The sequence below is a fragment of the Salminus brasiliensis genome, chromosome 12 (genome assembly GCF_030463535.1).
Source record: "Salminus brasiliensis chromosome 12, fSalBra1.hap2, whole genome shotgun sequence".
Classification (NCBI taxonomy): Eukaryota; Metazoa; Chordata; class Actinopteri; order Characiformes; family Bryconidae; genus Salminus; species Salminus brasiliensis.
Window position 1 is genome coordinate 37,248,758 of NC_132889.1, and position 24,172 is coordinate 37,272,929.

General features: G+C 42.1%; 1 protein-coding gene across 1 annotated transcript; it reads left to right on the forward strand.

The window, feature by feature from the left end:
* Positions 1-2,641: 2,641 nt before the first annotated feature.
* On the forward strand, positions 2,642-22,465 carry LOC140573605 (stonustoxin subunit beta). The gene is made up of 5 exons (XM_072693043.1): positions 2,642-2,705; positions 19,149-19,181; positions 20,007-20,069; positions 21,700-21,839; positions 22,055-22,465. Exons 1-5 carry the CDS (start codon positions 2,642-2,644, stop codon positions 22,463-22,465), a joined length of 711 nt encoding a protein of 236 aa, XP_072549144.1.
* Positions 22,466-24,172: the final 1,707 nt, after the last annotated feature.

Genomic DNA, 24,172 nt, shown 5'->3' on the forward strand with positions numbered 1-24,172 from the left:
CATAATTAATGGGGATTTTATTTATGGCCTTGATTACTTTATATCTCGTCTCCGGCTCACTTTCTGCCTCCTCAGTCGCCTGGTGGCCGGATTGACATCCGATCTATTGGTCACTCTCATTGGTTTGCTTAGAATCAAGGCCAAGACACCAAGGCTGCCACAGCGTCCAACGTCAATACCCACCCGAACTGCTCGTACCATGGCCGCTCCACCACCCAAACACCACCTTCAGGAACAGTGGGGGAGCACTGGAGATAGGATTATCCAGCCCCGAAGAGGCTTTGATGCCACGATGGCTCCTGGCCCTAATTCCATCCCCATCCACGAACACGGGTGAGCACAGTACCACCAGCTGGTCTCCTTCGTGTTGCCTTGGTGACATAACTCGGCGCATAACATGAAAGGCGTGCCGAAGAACAACTCGCTCGTTTTCAAGTGTTTGAAGCACGGCAGCGATGTGAGAACTATTGCGGGACCCTCAGTGGGCCCCCGGGAGCTCAGAGTAAATCATCCTGTTTCACCTTGGACTTATTTATAGGCAGGAGAATATTTAAGATTATTCGACTGTTCTTTGCCTTTCCATTTTAGGAGCGAAGGCCCAAAGCTCGGAGAGCACCAGCGGACAAGAGAAGTTGGTCAGCACATCAATCTGACCAATGGATTTTTGCGGGAATTGCTCAGTACTTGGTGGTGTGTCCCCTTTCTCCTTTGCCCTGTAGCTGCTAGAGCTCCACCGGTTTGTATAAAGGGCTCTGAGGGGCAGATCAGACCCTCAACACAAGCTTCAGGGGACGAGATCAGACCCTCAACACATCTGACCTTCTGTACAAAGACCCCTATGTACCTGTAACCCCGCTGTAGATCATCTGTTGTATTATTATGATCAGATTCCAGTTTAAAACACACTACTATGTCCAAAAGTTTGTGGACACCCCTTCAAATGAACGCATACACACCCATACACAGCTTGTCCAGTACTGCCAATAGAACAGGACACTCTGGAGCAGATCAACATCATGAACCTATTGGCACCATGCTGTCTAATAATGCCAAGCGTGGGCTAGTAGAGGGGTATAAAGCCCCCCAGCACTGACGAAAAACTGTGTTCTCTGGAATGATGGATGGGGCTCTATCTAATACTTTTGGATGGGATGAGTTGGAATGAGTCGTCATCCAACATCCTGACCTCACTAATGGTCTTGTCTTAATAAAGGTCAAAAAACTAGTAGATAGTCTTCTTCTCTGGACAGTAGAGAGAGTTACTCCAACAGAAGCAGGAGAAACTATTTTAATACCCTTGATTTCAGAAGAAAGAGCGGGTGTCCCAATACTTTTGTCCATTTAGTGGGTTGCAAATGAAATGAATGTCATCAAGAATGTAAAGATTATAGTTGATACCAGCTACAGAGCTATTGCTGTTACAAAGCCTAGGCCTATAGGTACAGATATTACATGTTCTAATAGACTGTAATAGATAGTTTTGCCATTTTTCACTTTTTGATATAATCTAAATCTTGTTTTCTACATTATGTCCAACTTCCTTGATGAATGGACCAATAGAAATGCTCCTAATCGGCTTAAAATAAAACATTTTCACATGGCCTTCCATTGAAAGCTAGGAATGTTTTTTTCCTTCTTCTGTAAATCTGCTATTTTGGAGATACAAGGCTTTTGTGATGCTATGCAAGGTCAATCTTCCCCACACTTTTGCACTTTATAACTGTAAAACCAGCTGCTTTTATTAAATGTTACATTACAAAGCATTATAAGCGTTTGTTTACAAGAAACATGTGTGCACAACTGTGTGTGTTTGTATTTAGCTTGTTGTGGGGACCGAATCCCCCCAGTTTGATGGAAATGTGCAGCACTGTGTGAACTGTGGGAGCTTTTATCTGTTCTTAATGATGAAAAATCAGCAGTCTAATGCGCTGCCACTATGTCCCGGGGGGTCGCGAGGTCGAATCCCAAACCATGCCGCTTTGACATCAGCAGCCGGAGTCTGAGAGGGCAGAATTGGCCGTGCTAGATGGCGCTGTCTTCCCTCATCACTCTTAAAGTGATGTTGGCCGGCACAGGCGTCTGTTAGCTGGTGCGGTGGCGCCGGGGACCTGGCACTTTGCCTGGAGATGCCGCATGAACGGGTGGGATAACTGGCGGCACCAAACTGGGAGAAAAATTAAAAACATCTATAGAGAACCATGACAGCTCAAAGAACCGTCAACCTAGAACCTTCTGGTCTTGCAGAACCTTTTCTGACACTAGCTAGAACCCTTTTATGCTTTAGGTTAGATGGAACACAGCACAAAGCCCTCAAAGACACCAATACATATATGTGTGTGTGAGTGTGTGTGTGTGTGTGTGTGTGTGTGTGTGTGTGTGTGTGTGTGTGTGTGTGTGCACAACATTTCTAGAATGTCTTCTTCTGTCAATTGACTCTTTTAGAGGAACACGAGTTACCAGAGTTTCAGCTGACAGGATTAACCCCCTGCGTACCATTGTAACCAAGTACACACACACACACACGCCCTCATACTCACCCCCTAACCCTCACCCCCCTCCCCCCTTTCTCCCACCCCCATTTTTTCAGAGGGAATAAGAGGAGCCCCAAGGTGGTGGAGACTCACAGGACACACACTGCCCAATGAGTGCTATGCCCAGCAGCACGACCAACACCAACGGAGTCATGCCTGAGCTGAAGAAATCAGGTAAGATCACTGTCTGTCTGTCTGTCTCTCTCTCTCTATGTCATCATCAGCCTCTCCTCACTCTACCACTGCATTCCCATCTGTGTGCACAGCAGGACACACACACTGTCCTCTCATGTAGCCGCATGGCCTTACACTTTAAATCAAACTGTGAACTAAACCGAGCGCTTGAGTTACGGAGAGGACCTCTCCTCCTGCTGCTGTGATCACCCTAATACCCTAATATTGTAATAATCTATGTAATATTGCAATATTCTAATAGTCTAACATTGCAATAGTCTAAATTCAAATAGTCTAATATTTTAACATTCTAATATTACAATATTCTAAAAAGTCTATATTCTAAAATTGCAATGTTCTAATATTCTAATATTCAAATATCCTAATACTCTTCTATTTATTTTATAATACTCATATTGCAATATTCTAATATTTGAATAGTCAAATATTTCATCACTCTAACATTGCAATATTCTAAAAAGGCTGTATTCTAATATTCTGATATTTAAATAATGTTAATAATTTAAATAATATGTTAATATTGGAATATTCTAATAGTCTAATATTGGAATATTCTAATAGTCTAATATTGGAATATTCTAATAGTATAATACTCTAATATTTTACCACTCTATTATTGCAATATTCTAAACATTCTATATTCTAATAATGCAAAATTCTAATATTCAAATATGTGAATACCCCAATATTTTAATACTCTTATATTGCAATATTCTAATATTCCCATATTCAAACACTCTAATATTGCAATACTTTAATATTCCAATATTCAGATTTTCTAATATTTTAATATGCTAATATTCTAAGATTTCAAGATTGTAATATTTCGGTATTCAACCTTTCTAAAACTATAATATTCTAATATTCTATTATTCTAATTTTCTAATACTCTATTATATCTAATATATATTCTGTATATTCTAATATTCTATTATATCTATTTGTCTGTATTTAATTGTCTGTCTGCCTGTCTATCTATTGGTCTATTTGTTTATTTATCTAGATTATGAATAATATTTAAAGAGTGTTTTTTTAATGAAATATTGTTTGTGTGTGTAGAGTTCGATCTGGAAAAACTTTTAAAGTAAGGGTTTCTAATGAAACTCTTCAGTTATGTTGTTTAATTACTGTCTAAGACATTGTTCTGACTGATGGGTGACTGATGACCTGCTTGTAAAAGGTCTTAAAACCCTTTCCTTCAACACTTAGTTCAGAAAATGCCTGGAAATGATGGTGCATCCTTTAATGAGTAGCTGATTACACTCACTAATGTGGTGGAGTTGCTTTAGTGGCCTGATTTCCTGCTGGTTTAGCTAAGAAAGTTGGATTCCTCCCTGGTTCCTCTGTGTATTATCTAGCCGCTGTGACAAGCGAAACCGGAGCATGATGGAAAATGTTGGTGCCCCGTAACTCAAATGTGACAAACCATTAATCTGGAACTGTGAAATGTAGATGGTGACGCAATTTAAAAACGTCCCTGAGGAAACCATACACTCCTGCATGCTGAGAATACTGCGCGTACTTGACGTACAGCTCCAGTGCCGGGGTGCCACCTATAAGTGTCGCCGTAAAAGGCCTTGTGATGACCATAAAAAGTGACGGACTTTGTTTATGCATTACCCCCCTCATAACGGCCAGATAAAATATACATCAGTGCCAAAAATATAGCCAAAGAAAACATGAACCACGGGACAGCAGCTGCACTGGTTAATCTATTTCAGTCCGATTTGAAACACTTTGTGGCATAATGTCACTTCTTCAGCCTCTAAAAGTAGTCTATGATGCCCAAACTACTCAAACACTCCCCTCCCCTTTATTACATCACACTCACTTCTGTTTATTATCAGCAGATATCAGCCCCCTACCCATCCATACCATTGCCCATCCACTGCCATGTTTATCTATACCCATGTATACCCAGCCATACTCATCTATACCCCTTCAAAATCATCCATTCCCACACATACCAGTTCCCATCCATTCCCATACCCATCCACAACCATCCATACCCAGTCTTATACCCACCAATATCCATCCCCATACACATCCATACCATCCACTTCTATTCATATCCATACCCATTACCATTCATACCTATACATACTATTACTATTCACACCCATACATACCCATTACCATTCACGCCCATACATACCCATTACCATTCACACCCATACATACCCATTACCATTCATACTTATACATACCCATTACCATCCATACCCATTACCATACATACCCATTACCATTCATACTTATACATACCCATTACCATCCATACCCATTACCATCCATACCCATTACCATTCACACCCATACATACCCATTACTATTCACACCCATACATACCCATTACCATTCATACTTATACATACCCATTACCATCCATACCATTACCATCCATACCCATTACCATTCACACCCATAAATACAATTACTATTCACACCCATACATACCCATTACCATTCATACTTATACATACCCATTACCATCCATACCATTACCTTTCACACCCATCCATACCCATTACCATTCACACCCATACATACCCATTACCATCAATACTTATACATACCCATTACCATCCATACCCATTACCATTCACACCCATACATACCCATTACCATTCATACTTATACATACCCATTACCATTCATACTTATACATACCCATTACCATCCATACCCATTACCATCCATACCCATAACCATTCACACCCATACATACCCATTACTATTCACACCCATACATACCCATTACCATTCATACTTATACATACCCATTACCATCCATACCATTACCATTCACACCCTTACATACCCATTACCATTCACACCCATACATACCCATTACCATCAATACTTATACATACCCATTACCATCCATACCCATTACCATTCACACCCATCCATACCCATTACCATTCATACTTATACATACCCATTACCATCCATACCCATTACCATTCATACTTATACATACCCATTACCATCCATACCCATTACCATTCATGCCCATCCATACCCATTACTATTCACATCCATACATACCCATTACCATTAATACTTATACATACCCATTACCATCCATACCCATTACCATTCACACCCATACATACCCATTACCATTCATACTTATACATACCCATTACCATCCATATCCATTACCATTTGCACCCATCCATACCCATTACCATTCACACCCTTCCATACTATTACCATTCGCACCAATCCATACCCATTACCATTCACACCCATCCATACCCATTACCATTCACATCCATCCATACCCATTACCATTCACACCCATTCATACCTATTACCATTGCACCCTTCCATACCACCCATACCCATTCCCATAACCACCACTTTCCATTCCCATCCATACCAAAGCCCACCTATATCCATATACACCTACGGTTCCAACTGCTTGGACAGCACCGACCAACTAAAATCCTGGGGTGTATTTTTACTTCCACCTGAATGTTCCATCTCTAATTCCCATCTACACCCGTCTACACCCGTCTACACCCATCCATTCTGATATACCATCTCTAGTTACATCACAGTTGAGACACAAAGCAACTGACTGCTCTACTGGTTTTGTAGTTGATTTGAACAGCACTGAATCACGGAGCATCTCTGAGCTGGTTGACCGTTTTCTCTGCGTGATAAGTGGGAGTGGTGAGAGGGGGGCGGTCAATCATGACATTATTGGGCAGAATATTTAGCCCTGCCGACTAGTGCCTGGTGAGTGCTCAATATAAGCCCTTTTAATGAGTGCCCCTGTTTCAGAGGCACTGTTAGAGGCACCCTATGATGCAAATTCATCACCATAGAAGTAAAAGTGTTAGCCAATCTTTCTGTATGTATGTATATGTGTGTGTGTGTGTGTGTGTGTGTGTGTGTGGAGGAGGTGTTGGGGCTTAAGGGTACTGATGCCTGGCCCCCAGCTATTAGAAATACGTTTGCCCGTGGAGGGGACTGATGACTAAAGGGCACCTTGGGCATTGCAGGGATTCTGCGGCTCCCCCTGGGGTCCCGCACAGGGCCCCGGGTGTCAGAGCAACATAATAATAGTCGTTTCAGAGCAGAGAAGAGTGGAACAGCTGCTGCCGTTAACAAATGAGTATAAATCAAGAGGAAAGCTTCTGGAAGCCAGGAGCTCATCTCCCTCTCACATGAGCTTCTCCTCTCAAAACCTTCAGAGCTGGGTGATCTTATCTCTGTAGGCTGTCATGTAAGTCCCTGTAATTAAAAAATACAGTACTGTGGTTATGAAAATGCTTGTACAATGTTTTATCCAGGCAGTTAAAACCACTATTAGAACAAGTCCAAATGAACAGTTCATTGGGATTGTTGGCTGTTGGCGGATTGGCTGATTGGCAGCTAAACCGAACTGTAGTGTAAAAATTTGGGCCATTCAGATCAAGAAAAGACAAACATTAAGATTAAGACACTTGATGGGCATTATACACAAACAATGGCCAAAAAAGCAGTAGACTAAAGTGGGAGGAAGTGACACAGATGCCACCCAGGCCTACACCGTATCTAATGAATAAGAAATCTGTGCATACTCAGCTGTTAATAACAGAAGCACTGCTAATGTGTGAGTGGTCATTTAGCCCAAATCGCGTTTAGTGATGGCACCAGTCTGACACCAGGTCTCGCTCTGAGCATCACAGCCGAAGATGTTGGATGGGAAGTCAGAAAGAACATATGCAAAGAATGAATCTGATCCTGCAGATGGTTATAGGTATGGTTGGGGTATGGATGGGTGTGGGTATGGATGAGTACAGATAGATATGGATAGGGATGGGTACAGATAAGTAAGGGAATGGATGAGGTATGGGTATGGATGGTGCAGATGGGAATGGATGGTATGGATGAGTACAGATGGGTATGGGTATGGATGGGTATATATGGGTATGGATGGGCTATGGATATGGGTTTGGATGGGTACAGTTGCATATAGATGGGTACAGATAGGTATGGATGGGTACAGGTGGGTATGGGTATGAATGGGGTATGGGTATGGATGGTGCAGATGGGAATGGGTATGGATGGGTACAGATGGCGTGGTATGGATGAGTATATATGGGTAAAGGTATGGATGGGGTATGGGTATGGATGGGTATATATATATGGGTATGGATGGGCTATGGGTATGGGTATGGATGGGTACAGTTGCATATGGATGGGTACAGATAGGTATGGCTGGGTACAGGTGGGTATGGTATGGATGGGTAATGGGTATGGATGGGTACAGTTGCATATGGATGGGTATAGATAGGTATGGCTGGGTACAGGTGGGTATGGTATGGATGGGGTATGGGTATGGATGGGTACAGTTGCATATGGATGGGTATAGATAGGTATGGGTATGGATGGGTATGGGTATGGATGAGTATATATGGGTAAAGGTATGGATGGGGTATCGGTATGGATGGGTACAGTTGCATATGGATGGGTACAGATGGGTATGGGTATGAATGGGTACAAATGGGTATGGATACGGATGAGTATATATGGGTAAAGGTATGGATGGGGTATCGGTATGGATGGGTACAGTTGCATATGGATGGGTATGGATGGGTACAGTGGCATATGGATGGGTACAGTTGCATATGGATGGGTACAGTTGCATATGGATGGGTATGGATGGGTACAGTGGCATATGGATGGGTACAGTTGCATATGGATGGGTACAGTGGCATATGGATGGGTACAGTTGCATATGGATGGGTACAGTTGCATATGGATGGGTATGGATGAGTTCAGATAGATATCCCATCCAAAAGTACTGGCTGGAGCACCAACCTTCATTCCAGAGAACACAGTTCCTTCACTGCTCCACAGCTCAATGCTGGGGGGCTTTATACCTCCTCTAGCCCTATTCTACTGTGCATGTGCACATCTGTGTCAGCAGCAATGGGTACAACTCCTTTTTTTCTGCTGTGCCATATAGAAGCAGGCACTGTCTTTTCATGTTATCACTGTATGGCCGCTGTGTAGCGTGCAGTGAGGGCTCGGGAGCTCTATAGTTAGTAGCCATAAACTGCAGAGTTACACAGATTGGAAACACTTGAGCTGCTGTATGTTTTCACTGCTCTCGTTACATAGCGCCATGAAACGCAAGCATCCCGGCAGCTCGGCAGGTGTCTTTTTGTGCAGGACGCTTTTAGAGCCCACTTGCTTTTATGGATCATTTATAAAATCAACACAATCTCTGTGGCATATAAATCCCCCTCCCCGCTGTCAGCGTATGGACGCAGATGGCCAAACACATGGTCAACACACTGATAGACGGACGGACAGACAGAAAAACAGAGCTACACATTGAGAGTTAGTTTAACGGTCAGAGAGAGAGACATTATCTGATTGGGTGATGGAGCTGATGGTAAATAGAGTCATCAGTGTGTGATTAACTGTTGATTTTACGATGTGTTTAATGTGCTGTTTGGTGAGGGAGGTGTGCAGATCCACCGCTCCTATCATGTTCTTCTGCTGATCTGCCTTTACCATCCAACAACATCCCTCTTTCTGCCAACACTTCCCCCCCATCAATCATCTCAACAAGTCCCCCTGCCCGCCCTCTAGTGTAGCCCCTCTAACCTGTACCCCCTCTAGCCTTACTCCCTTCCCCGGTTTCAAATCCCTACGAGTCCATTTTTAAACCCTCATTCTCCACATGATTCAGGCTTTACATCCTCTCAAAACGTCCCACGTCTCCTTGTGTAAACTCCACATGGGGACTTGTTTACAGTGCTGCCCTATTTTCACTGGAACACCTCTGCTTGAACTGGTCAGGCTGGGTAAGCTATGGGTCAGTATGGGGTATGTTTGATGGTTAAGCTATGTTTATGCTAGGTTAAGTATGTTTGATGGCCAGTATGGGGTATGTTTGATGGTCTACCAGCATGAACAACCCGACCACCCTGCTGAAAAATCCAGCTCAAGGCCAGATTCTGCTGGTAACTGGTTAATCAGCTCTTGACCGGCATAGTTTACATTGCATTTGATTGTGGTAATGGTTGTCCAGCTTGGTCAAGTTTGGTCATACTGGTTGTCTAGCTTGGTCAGGTGGACCAGCTACCCCGAGGTCATCAAATCTGGACCTTAAATCCAGTTTGCAATAAATAGATAAATAGAAATAAAGTTGTATATTATATTAAATTATACGGTTGTGATGAAATGTCACTTAATTGACCTGTTTAAGTTGAGGTTTAGGCCACACCCACATCTGGTTCAAGTCCAGGTAGCCTGACCTAAACACTTCCTCACACTGAGCTCCACAATAAACCTCCCCATCACTTCCTAGCAGAGCCCCCTGCTTTATGTAGCCCATCCAGATCACTCCCTGCCCTGGGGGCAGCAGGTCTTTACTGCTATATATTATCAGAAAATTATACGGCCGTGATGGAATGACACTTAAATGACCTGTTTAAGGTCAGGTTTAGGCCACGCCCACTTCTCATTCAGAGTACCCTGACCTATACATTTCCTTACACTAAGCTCTACAATGAAACGATATTTCTATACAAACTGACCACCAATACGCACAAGGCGTCACTTCCCAGCAGCGCCCCCTGCCCCAATGTAGCCCATCCAGATCACTCCCTGCCCCGAGGGCAGTAGATCTCGGCTGGGCCGCCATACATACATACATACATACATTTAAAATATATATGAACTCATCTGAAAAATATATAGTAGTAATGAAATACCACTTCAAGGGCCTGTTGTTTTCAGGTTTTGGCCACGCCCACATCGGTTACACAACCCCATACACAGATACTGATATTTTTAGCCATAAACAGATCGAGACACAGCCCCAGTAAATACTTCACAATGTCTCCAAAGATTTCAGCACAGTCACGCCCTCTTCAGCCCGCTAACCCTCTCAGGCCTGACCGTTCTCCGAAATTCACAGCTGTCAACAGTGGGTTCTCAGTATCTCTCTACGGTTCTTATAAAGCACATCACATCTCGTACAGTTTCTCCATCAGATCCATCAGAAACCGCAGCCGTGTTTGTGCATCTGTCCGCTTGCATGTTTTTTCCGTTTGACCCATGTGAGATAAGCGGCGATCACAGGGGCCGCCACTCAGCGTGTGGTTCTTCTCATGTCATCTGGGAGATCAGGGAGGCTGAGCTTTCGTCTCCGTAACCCCACGCCCGTGCCACTATCAGTTCCACTGCCCTGATCCTCTGCCACAACCCGATCTCCCCCCGCAATGCCCACCGCTTCCAGACCTGGCACTGCCCACAACCGCCACGGCCAAAACAAACAGGCCATTTCTGTTCTGTCATGAGGGCCAGAACCATGCACCACGGGTGATGGATAAATCAGGCCGGAGGTCCAGGTTGAGTTGTATGGTTGCTGGGCGGTGCCCGTTTAGATGATCGTTAGGTTGTAGGCGGGCTTCCCAGACCCACAGTAGGCCTCAGTAGTGAAGTACCATTAGCATAGTGAAGAAATATTGTAGCTCAGGGCTGCTCAATCCTGGTCATGGAGAGTTCAGGTCCAACACAGCTGGCTCTAATGTTCAGCTGCTCCTGATCAGGTGTGTTAGATTCAGGGTGGAGCTAATCTCTGCAGGCTGGTGGATCTCCAGGACCAGGACTGAACAGCTCTACTGTAGCTAAATTTGGCTAAATTAGCTAAATGAAACCTTTGGCCTCTTTTACTTCATCTCATGAAGAAAAGCAAGCTCTTTCAGCTGCCAGGAGGAGCCAAATACCTCCACACCACCCAAAAAAGCATTAGGGGACATGGGGACATCCACCTATTTTCCAAAATTCTGTATAATCCAGTGATTGAGCCGTAAACAGTCATTCAGAGAGGGTTTGGTGGGAAACACTCAGTTCTACAAAAACCTTCTAGAAAAACCTGCCGACTCTGATCTCTGTGAATGAAACCAGGGGTCACCATGATTACAACTCAAATATTGTTGATGATTTGAAATTGTAATTTTATTCAATATTATTTGCTATGCAAACCCAACGGTGAGCCTGTACATGTCTTCTCAGCATGTCATCAGGCGGTGTGTTCATAACCACTGTAATAGCTTTCCACTGTGAACAGCTGGGTAATGATGGGTACGTTTCACACTAAATGACTTACAGTAATAATCATTTTATTATTGTTTATTAAAATCAATTTCTATACATTTTAATACAGATTTTTTCAACTTAACCTGTTTTGAGTTCATGATTTTTGTTTTTTTTACAGTGTGACTTATTAGGAATAACAATAGAAGAATATTCTAGTGCTATATATAATAATATAATAATATATAATAATATAAGTGCTATATATAATAATATAATAATTATAATATAATATATAAATATCATTATTTGAACATTTGATGTGCTAGACTGACCATGTTAGTGTTTTTCAGTAAAGAGAAAACTGGGGACACACGGGTACCCACCGTAGTTAGGATGTTGTGGCTGTGGTTTCACGTAGGCCATAAGTTATAGGGCTGTGTGTGTGTGTGTGTGTGTGTGTGTGTGTGTGCGTGTGTTTGTGTGTAAGGGTGGAAATACCTCTCAAACCCTGCAGCTACACTTAATGTTAATGTACATTGATACACACTCACATTAACTCATTTAGAGAAGACCAGTAGACAGCCTTAATATCCAATACGACCAGCTTGTCGTATGATTTAGGCCCACTGGAACCCCCCAGCCCCCAGCCATGACTCCGAACTACGGTGGATACCTGTGTGTCCCCTAGCATTTGAATCAAATGGTTTTAGGATGATGATCAGCACACATTCAACCAGGTGTGTCCAAACTTTTGACTACTGGTACCGTGCGTGTGTGTGTGTGTGTGTGTATATATATTTATAATTAATGCTGAACTGGGAGGGAGAACAGCAGCTCATATTTATTTCTTTCAGCACATGTTTCGGATGTCCTTTCCCCGCTCCTGCTCCCGCTCCTGCTCCCGCTCTCGCCTCTGCTGCGAGGTCCACTGAGGCAGAGATCAGTGCTAATGACAGATAGAGTGACCTGTCAGCAGATAAAGATGACCTTCACAGCCTCCCCTCCATCCTAATCCCTCTCTCCCTCGCTCGCGCTCCCTCAGGACTCTCAGTCTCAGTGCAAAGTGATTGGGTTAATACTCTAAAACTGCAGTAACCTGACTCTCTGACTCTCTGACTCTCTGACTCTCTGGACCTCTGCGTGTTCCTCTGGGCTCTATTAGACAGTATGAGTCTCATTACCCACTTTGTAGGCACTTCATGGAAACACAACACTGCAAAAAATAAAACCAAATTTTTTTATCAATGTTTCTAAAATCTGGACATTTACAGAAATGATCTATGAATTAACAACTTAACTGTATTTTATGTATTAGGCCAATAATAATTTTTTTCAAATATATTTATTACAGTTCTTTTCACCTTAACCTGTGTTGAGTTAATGATTTTTATTTTTTTACAGTGTGACTTAATAAGAATAACAATAGAAGAATATACGTGCTGTATATAATAATATAATAATTGTAATATAATATATAAATATAATTATGTGAACATTTGAAGTGCTAGACTGACCATATTAGTGTTTTTCAGTAAAGAGGAAACTGGGGACACAGTGCTGTGTATATATATATATATATATATATATATATATATATATATATATATATATATATATATATATATATATGTGCTATATATAATAACACACTCTCTGACTCTGGACCTCGGCGTGTTCCTCTGTGCTCTATTAGACAGTACGAGGATTGTCTTATTACCCACTTTGTAAGTAATGATCTATGAATTAACAACTTAACTGTATTTTACGTATTAGACCAATAATTACCAATTAATTTAAAATATATATATATATTTTTACAATCAAATGTAATCTGAATTGTAAAAAAGTTTTCTGTTTTTATAATTGTTTACAAAATCTTAAAAATGAATACATTTACAGACATTCTCTATACATTAACAATTGAACTGTATATGAAGTATTATGTCAATAATTACAAATGACATTACTTTCTTAATTTTTTAACAGAAAAAAATACTTTATTATGTAGTTTTCTTAAATTACAATCAAATGTATGTAAAATTGCAAATAAAAAAAGTTTCTGGTAAATAAATATGCAGAAAACAATATGAAGGCTTATGTCCATACGAAAAATTTATTTTTTCTTTGTAATTTTAGAGTAAATTTTGTTCGTTTTATTTTTATATGGAGCCACTTTATTAAAAGTGTTCGATCATATTAATTCGGAAAAATCTGTAAAGTTATGGTGTTTTTCTGCAGAAACTTTATAGTTTTTACACAGAATTTAAATATTTGACTTTTGAATTTGCAGTTTTTTTGTGCTCCCCCTCGCTGGCCACTTTATCATTTGACCTTCTTGTACGATTTGAAGTGTAATGACTCAGTGGAGTCTGAGCGGCTTGTTTTATAATCCGGCTGGAATTTCCCAGTAAGACATGCATGATCTATGAGGCAGTGTGGAGTATGTTCTGTATGAGCAGGCTTTGAAGCGTTATCACGATCAGGATTATGTAACGACCCCCTGCTTCTGAAGGACAGTTTGGTAGTCATGTATGTACATATATATATACATATATGTGTGTGCGTGTGTGTGTGTGTGTGTGTGTGTGTATAAGATAGTTATAGAGAGATGTTACACTACTTAGACAGGTGTGGGGGGGACCCTGAGTGCCAGTGTGGTGTATGGCTGTATTTCATGCTCACGTGTGACCAGGCACCTGTCCCCGGAGAGCTCTGTGTCAGCTCTGACAGAGCGGCCTGTCAGGAAGAAGCATTGCGGCTACAACACCCCTTCCCTCTGCAGCAAGGCCAGCCCGCCCGATCGAGTGACACTCTCAAACACTCTCATTTTTACCTTCTAAAGAGCTTGTTGGGGCGAGGACGTCAGGAAGTCTGAGGCTTTCCCCATTCCTGTCCCCCCGCGGCGGCGCGAGCCGGCCTTCAGGGAAACGTGTTGAGAGCAGGGCCTGTGGCTTTCTCTCAGAACTCCAAAAACAAACCCAGCACGCTGCATCTCTGGGGACCTGAGGGCGTCTAGTCTTACACAGGGTGCGGGACGGTCCCTCAGCTTTCAGCGGCGGGAATGTGTTACTTCATGGACTTGAACTTGGAGTCTAACACTGATGGGTTCATTTCAGTGAGAAACCAGAGGTACACAGTTTGACCCTCTTGCTCCAAATGTGGTCAATCAGCCCAGGCATGTTCAGCAGGCTAGTAGCTTCTTTAGTTTCCCACTGGAGCTAGGAGGCTAATGTACAGCTCCTAAACCTAAACACAAGGCCGGACAGGCTTCAAGGTCGCTGCTACTGGTGTGAAGCCAGGAGGCGCTGTCCTAATTTCACTCCTGATAGGGTACGAGCAGCTATTGCTATTCTCTGTAACACTCACTGGCCACGTTATTGCACTGTTAGCTAAGGTTAGCCTGAATTAAACCTGTTAGCTATGGTTAGCCTGTGCTAGGCTGAATTACACCTGTCAACCAGAGCTGGGTTAGTTGGTATTACCAGGAATTATCACCATGTTAGCCCTGTTGGCTTGTGTTTGCCCATTAGTGCTACCATAGCGAGTTAGCACACCAGGCTCAGAATATAAATATGGCTTAGTCAGGCACTTTTTCTCTGCCTTTTAAGAAATCTCCCAGAGTTGTGGATCGACATCCTAAAAAGCTCTTACTGATCCAGACTGCACTCTGCAACTGCAGAAGGCTCAGAGTAAAAACACAGCGCATCCAACAACTAAGGAAGCCTCATAGACTGTTTGTGTATGGATAGTATAGATTATCGACAGATTATATATAGATAGGAAAACACTGTGAACATTTTCTACTCATACTTAGCATTCCTGAAAGCTCTTACTGATCCAAACTGCACTCTGCAACTGCACGAGCTGCCATGTTCACTCAGAGTAAAAACACAGCGCATCCAACAATAAAGGAAGCCTCGTGGACTGTTTATATATAGATAGATAGTAATTTAGTAGCTCACACTACTATATGCTAATAGGTTTTACTCGATTAATGACTACATGTGCCTACTCAACCCATCTACTGGTGGCAGATTTTAACCAATAATAAATATATATATATATATATATATAGATAGATAGATAGATAGATAGATATAGATATATACACACACACATACAAACATACATATCAACTTCCTGACATGTATAGTTGAAATAATTATATATATATATATAAAATCTGATCCAGACTGCACTCTGCAACTACAGAAGGTTCACTCAGAATAAAAACACAGCGCATCCAACAACTAAGGAAGCCTTGTGGATTGTTGTTGTTGTATTATATATATATATATATATATATACACAAGTGCACAAGCTGGCATGTGCATTCTTAGGAAAAACACAGCGCATCCAACAACTAAGGAAGCCTCACGCCTTTGTGTATGGATAGTATAGATTATCGACAGATAGTGGCAGATTTTAACCAATAATAAATATATATATATATATATAGATAGATAGATAGATAGATAGATAGATATAGATATATACACACACATACAAACATACATATCAACTTCCTGACATGTATAGTTGAAATAATTATATATATATATATAGACACAGCAGTACTGCTGTCAGGAAGTTGATATGTATGTTTGTATATATACAGAGCACTGTATGCACTTTTTCTCTGCCCTTTGAGAGATCTCCCAGAGTTGTGGATCAACATCCTACAAAGCTCTTACTGATCCAGACTGCACTCTGCAACTGCAGAAGGTTCACAGCGCATCCAACAACTAAGGAAGCCTTGTGGATTGTTGTTGAATTATATATACTGACACTGAAGCACTCACTGTTATATAGAAACATGGACAGTCCGAGTTCAAGGTCACTGCTGCTAGGCTTGCTGTGCGGTGTGGTTTTCTCTGTTGGCTACTTCAGCTCTGAGGCAAAAGTGTGTGAATTTGCCGAACTTTCACTTTACCGTGTACCCCTGGACCGATCGGGCTGAACTTCCCACCCTGTTAGCCAGGGCTTCCATGACTTTCAGACGTGTCTAGCTAGTGTATTCATGTTATATATTTAGAAAGACAGAACGGTGGAGAGCAGAGGGATGAGTGAAGACAAATGAGCAGATGAAAAATGACACGTTCTGGCTGCTTGAACACCAGCCTGCACATCACTGCCGTCCCAACAAGGAGACTTTGACACGTCTGCATTAGAGGCTTCACCTCTCGTTTTACACTGTTAGAAATGGACTCAGTGTACTGATAATGAGCTCCCACTCACTGGCCACTTTATCAGAAATGCCTACCCTGTGCATCCACTTACTGGCCACTTTATTAGAAACACCTACCTTGTGCTCCCACTCAGTGGCCACTTTATTAGAAACACCTACCTTGTGCTTCCACTCACTGGCCACTTTATTAGAAACACCTGCCCAGTGCTCCCACTCACTGGCCACTTTATTAGAAACACCTACCTTGTGTTTTCACCCACTGGCCACTTTATTAGAAACACCTGCCCAGTGCTCCCACTCACTGGCCACTTTATTAGAAACACCTACCTTGTGTTTTCACCCACTGGCCACTTTATTAGAAACACCTACCCTGTGCATTCACTTACTGGCCACTTTATTAGAAACACCTACCTTGTGCTCCCACTCACTGGCCACTTTATTATAAACCCCTACCTTGTGCTTCCACTCACTGGTCACTTTATTAGAAACACCTACCTTGTGCTTTCACTCTCTGGCCACATTATTAGAAACACCTACCTTGTGCTCCCACTCACTGGCCACTTTATTAGGAACACCTACCATGTGTTTCCACTCACTGGCCACTTTATTAGAAACACCTGCCCAGTGCTTTCACTCACTGGCCACTTTATTAGAAACGTTTCTGGGAAGGTTCGTGATGGAAGCCACTCTGAGGCGTGTGACTGACAGCGCTGCAACCGGAGCAGGGGTCAACAGCAGCAGAAACAGTTTTCTTCTGAGAAGTGCCTGTCAGTTCTGGTGACATGCCTGTGTGTGTGTGTGTGTGTGTGTGTGTGTGTGTGTGTGTGTGTGTAGTAAATGTTAAGTTTAGGTGCAGTGGGCCTATAGGGGGTGATCTGTGACTGCAGGCATGAGTAAACTCCATCAGTCAGTGCTAACAATGACAGAGCCACATAGCCCACATAGCACGGCCACATTCAGCACTCCTGACAGGCTGAAGAGGAAGCGCGAGTGTGGAGGTCATGTCACCCAGAGGGTCACATGGGTCAGGAGGTGACAGCACGCACAGATCCCTGACCACCGTGAACTTGAGCATGAGCCCTGTACTTCACCTTTAACCCTGACAAGTCTAGAGTGGCTGCTGTTGAATTGGGGGGGGGGTGTTTGAGGCACCAGGTCACTTTACATAGTCCTGACACTACGAAGAGGCCTGAAGTTGGACCTGTGGACCATGACCGACTGGTGAGCGTCAGGATCCTCAGGAAGTGGGCTTTCTAAAAACAAGGCCCAATGTTCTCAGAACGTTCTAGCTAATGTCTCTGAAGAACATCAGGTCCTGTCATAGTGAGGCAGCAACCAGAAACAGTTGGTCCCCCACAGAAATGGAGATTCTGATTGGTTCTGCCTCTGAGTTTGACTCTTTGTTGGCCCGCCTCCAGCTGAAATGAAGACTCTTGAGTTTATTGCCTCTGACTATTTGTTGTCCTGCCTCCAGTTAAAATGGGGATTCTGATTGGTTCTGCCTCTGAGGTTGACTGTCTGTTGTACCGCCCCAGCTAAAATAGGGAATCTGATTGGTTCTGCCTCTGATGTTGATTCTTTAGTGCCCCCCCCCCCCCCCCCCCCCCATTTAAAATGGGGATTCTGATTGGTTCTGCCTCTGAGGTTGACTGTCTGTTGTACCGCCCCCAGCTAAAATAAGGAATCGGATTGGTTCTGCCTCTGCTGTTGACTCTTTAGTGCCCCCCCCCCCCCATTTAAAATGGGGATTCTGATTGGTTCTGCCTCTGAGGTTGACTGTCTGTTGTCCCGCCCCAAGCTGAAATCATTTCTGCCTTTGAGGTTGACTGTCTGTTGTCCCGCCTCTCAGCCAAAATGGGTATTCAGATTGGTTCTGCTGCCGAGTTTCACTCTCTGTTATCCTGCCCCTAACTGAAATGGAGATTCTGATTGGTTCTGCCTCTGAGGTTGACTCTTGGTTGTCCCGCCCCCAGTTAAAATGGAGAATCTGATTGGTCCCGCCTCCAGTTAAAATGCGGATTCTGATTGGCTCTGCTTCTCAGTTTGACTGTCTGCTGTCATCATGTTTGATTGGTTCTGCTGCTGAGTTTCACTCTCTGTTGTCCCGCCCTCAAGCGAAATGGAGATTCTGATTGGTCCTGCCTCTGAGTTTGACCCAGTGTTTTTTCTCTCCACAGGAAGAAAAGGCTCGAAGGCCGCAGTCGCTGCAGGTAAGTGATCATATTTCTCATTCTCAAAGGTGTAGAAGCAGGAAAAACAGACAAGCGTAAGAATCTGAGACACTTGGACAAGAACCAAATTATGTGGCTGGGTCAGAACATCTCCAAAACATCAGGCAGGGCTTGTGGGGTGTTCCCGGTATGCAGTGGTCAGTACATACCAAAAGTGCCCCAAGGACGGATGAGATCCATGAAGGCCCCACCTCACAGCTGCTGGGGGGCTTTATTGCATAAAGGTATAACTGACCTTAGTCTGACCTGAGGTGCCACTGAGATGGTCATTAAAGTGTATTACACACATTAGGATTTCCTGCTGAGCTATTTTCTGAGCGGGCAGCAGACTTCACACATGGACACCCGACACTCTCGGGTATTGAAGAGCCACACAGCATTTAAAGAGAACAGCTCGTCTGCATGTGTGAAAATTACCATCCTTACTTTCTGAAGGTGAGCCTCACAGCTGCGTCGCCTCTATCGTTAGCCTCTCTCTCTCTCTCTCTCTCTCTCTCTCTCTCTCTCTCTCTCTGCGGCGCAAATAACTGTTACACAGTTTCTGAGGGGCTAATGAGGGGCTTAACATCCCCACTGAGTCACAGGACTTTGGGCTTGGTTTGGACAGGCGCTCTCATTTACACTGGATTAGCTGAGCAGTGTGGAATGTAACGACTTTCTTCCCCTCTCTCTCTTTCTCTCTCTCTCTCTTCCTCTCTCTCTTTCTCTCTCTCTCTCTTCATCTCTCTCTTCCTCTCTCTCTCTCTCTCTCTTCCTCTCTCTCCCTCTCTTCCTCTCTCTCGTTCCTTCATGTCTCCATCACAGAAGAGCTGCCTCCATATGAGCCCGACATTCCTGAACCCACCACCAGGGCGGAGCTGATGAAATGTATGTCAGGGTCTCTTTGTCACTGTAGGGTTGGGGGCAGTTCTGCTTTTGAAGTGGACCCCTCTCACTTGAACCACCTGCTGTAAAGCTCACCTTCACCTCACCTCCACCCGCTGTAGAGGAAAGTCATAGACAGTGAATATTCTTAGACCACAGGCCTATTTTTCAGTGTCCACTATGAATTGTTCAGGATCCACTATGAATTATTCATTAACTACTATGAATTATTCAGTATCTACTATGAATTATCCAGGATCCACTATGAATTGTTCAGTATCCACTATGAATTGTTCAGGATCCACTATGAATTATTCATTAACTACTATGAATTATTCAGTATCTACTATGAATTATCCAGGATCCACTATGAATTGTTCAGTATCCACTATGAATTATTCAGGATCCACTATGAATTATTCAGGATCCACTATGAATTGTTCAGGATCCACTATGAATTGTTCAGGATCCACTATGAATTATTCAGGATCCACTATGAATTGTTCAGGATCCACTATGAATTATTCAGTAACTACTATGAATTATTCAGGATCCACTATGAATTATTTAGCAATGGCCATAATTGTTGTATTTACTATGAATTATTCAGTAACTACTACAGTAACTACAAATTTACTATCCACTATGAATTAATCTAACTTTTGTTAATCATTCAATTATCATTCTATAAATTATTCAGTATGTATTAGTAATGATTTACTATTTAGTATCCACTAAAATGATTTAGTAGCCAGCATCTACTATGAATTATTCAATACCTAATTTCCAGTATCTATCTATGAATTTTTCAGTAATTGTTTAGTTTCCACTATGAATTACTCAGCAATGGATCTTTTTTAGTATCTACTATTACTATATTATACACTATGAATTATTTAGTAACTTTTGTTAAATTTTCAGGAATCCATTTCAAACAACTAGCCTATGAATTATTTAGTATGTTTTATTAATAATTTTCTATTTGATTTCCACAAAATGAATCAGTATCCACTATGAATTTTTCAGTATTTACTATGCATTATTTACTATTTGGTATCCACTAAAATGATTTAATATCCAATATGAAATATTCAGTATTTATTGTGAATTATTCAGTATGTATTGTAAATAATTTACAATTTCTAATTACTACTTCTAATATGACTTGAAATTTTCAGTATCCACTATGCATTATTTAGTAACCACTATAAATTATTTAGTAATTTTTGTTAATTAATAATTATGTATGAATTATTTACTATTTGGTATCTACTAATATGTATTTAGTATCTACTAAGATGTATTTAGTATTTACTATGAATTATTAATTATTTAGTCATTTTTGTTAATTAATAATTAATCAAAGTATGTATGAATTCATTACTATCTGCTAAAATGTATTTAGTATTTACTATGAATGATTCAGTATCCAGTATGAATAATCCAGTGTCCAGTATGAATGATTCAGTATCCACTATAAATTATTTAGTAATTTTTGTTAATTAATAATTAATTACATATGAATTATTTAATATTTGGTATCTACTAAAATGTATTTAGTATTTACTATGAATGATCCAGTATGAATTAAATGTGAACTCAGACAGATTTAGTGTTTATTTCTCTCTGTCAGACTGGATGCCTCTCTCTCTGGATGACAGAACTTCTCAGAAGCTGCTCTGGCTGTCTGAGGGTGGTGCCAAAGTGTCCCGGATGTCAGAGGAGGTGTGTCCTGTCCTGGACAGGCCTGAGCGATATGAGCACTCCCCACAGGTGTGTAAAGTAAATTAGTGTACACCCTCCATTCACTTCAAAGCCCCACTGAGTACTTCCACTCACTGCCCACTGTAGGAGCTCCACCTACCTGCCCCATTCCATTCAGTCTCTAACTGCACACCAACAAGGTGGAGCTTCATGGTAGGGGTTTCTAATAAAGTGGCCAGTGATTACTACAACGGTTACTCACCTGTGGCTCTGCTCTCCTTCAGGTCCTGTGTAAGGAGGGTCTGCTGGGCCGCCGTGGGTACTGGGAGGTGGACTATGAGGGCTGGGTGGTGGTCGGTGTGGTGCTTGAGAGCGCGGGGAGAAAGGCTAAGGATGGCTCCTGCGGTCTGGGGGAGAACGACATGTCATGGGGCGTCGGCTGGGCTGGCTCCTGCTACCACGCCTGGCACAACGGGGAAAACGTGGAGATCCAGGGAAGCCTCTGCACCACCTTTGGCATCTACCTGGACCAGCCTGCCGGCATACTGTGCTTCTACCAGTTGGAGGAAAAAGAGGGAGGAGCTAAAGAGGTCCGGCTGCTGCACAAGTACAAGACCACCAGCAATGAAAAGATGTTCCCCGGCTTCTGGGTGGGCCGCAAGTCCTTCTGCTGGATCCGGAAGAAGGACCAGTAAGAGGAAGAAGGAGGAAGGAGGGATGGAGGAGGATGAGGGGGGGGGGAGGTGGGAGAGTGAGGTGGAGAAATCACTTCGTGCTCAGCTTAAAGGGGAAGTCCACTGATTTTCAAAATGCATGTATAAGACAAAGGTAAATACATAAACAAGGTCAGTCTTAGTGGGTTTGGTGTGAAATGCTTCGTTATAGGGAAACCTACCAAATCAGATTTCTTTACAATGGTGGTGAATGAAACCAGACGTCTGACGAGTTTAAGCCCTCGAAAAGCTCCCTTACAGAAAGTTATTACACCAAATGGTTATGAAGACACTGCCTGATGCCTGAGACACTGTTCTACCAGAGTTCTGAAATGATCGCAGGTCTAAGTTTATTTTAAAAAATCATATATTATTAAAATAGTGGAGGGATACAGGCAGGGTGTTGTACGGCAAAATAGTCCCTAAAGAGAACATAATGTACTCACATTTGCCCCCATTTTACCATCACAAACCTTACATATAAAACTCAGAAAACAAGTGTAGGTTTGCTGGTGGGTTTTTATAGTAAATAAAATGGCTATATTTGTGCTGTAGTCACGGCAACAGACGCCTGGTTCCATTCACCACCATTGTAGAGGAATCCGAGATGGTACGTTTCTCTACAATTACACATTAAACTCTGAACTTCACTGTTTACACCACAATTACTGGATTATGCAGATTTATTTATTTTGAAAATCAGTGGAATCCCCCTTTAAGGTGGATCAGACGGACATCCACCTGGCTACAGTGCTCGGGAAACTAGGGTGGTGTGCCGAGGCAGGAGGCAGTAGAGTGAGACTGTGTTATTTATGAAGTGGAATGATATTTAGACGTTTCGATCTTTTTTAAATCTTTGTAGGATTCATGTTATTCCCTATTGTACGGGACATCTATATAATAGAGGTAGTTATGCTAATGGAAAAATATCATTAAAAATAGCTCAAACAACAGCTGATGCGCCCCAAGATCCTGCATATGGCGAGGTGGAGAGGTGGAATAGTGTTCCAACTTTAAAATATTGTTGATATTTGTGTGTTAAAGTTGTTGCATTTTTGGGGCCTTAATTATTTTATATCCCATGTGTTGATGTAATGTATAATTTGAGTAGTGATCATATACTTTTGCTTTGTTTAATCATATTTTATGATTAAATTGTGTTTAAATGATGTGTGTAATGTGTCCTATCCTGTCTGAGCTGAATGATTCACAGGGGATGCTGAATGATTCACAGGGATTACTGAATGATTCACAGGGGATGCTGAATGATTCACAGGGGATACTGAATGATTCAAAGTGGATACTAAATGATTCACAGGGGATGCTGAATTGTTCACAGTGAATACCAAATGATTCACAGTGGATACTGAATGATTCACAATAGATGCTAAATAATTCATAGTTTATACTAAATGATTCACAGTGGACGCTGACTTGTTCACAATGAATGCTAAATGATTCACAGGGGATACTAAATGATTAATAGTGGATACTGACTGATTGACAGTAGATGCCAAATGATTCACAGTAGATTCTACAAGATTTACTGAATAATTCATACTGGATATTAAATCCTGGACAGTAGTTACTGAATAGTTTATCATAGACTATCTCACAGTAGACACTGAAGAATTCATAGTGCATTTTAATCAGCACTCAATAACAGCAGCAACCCTACTGAGTGGGGGT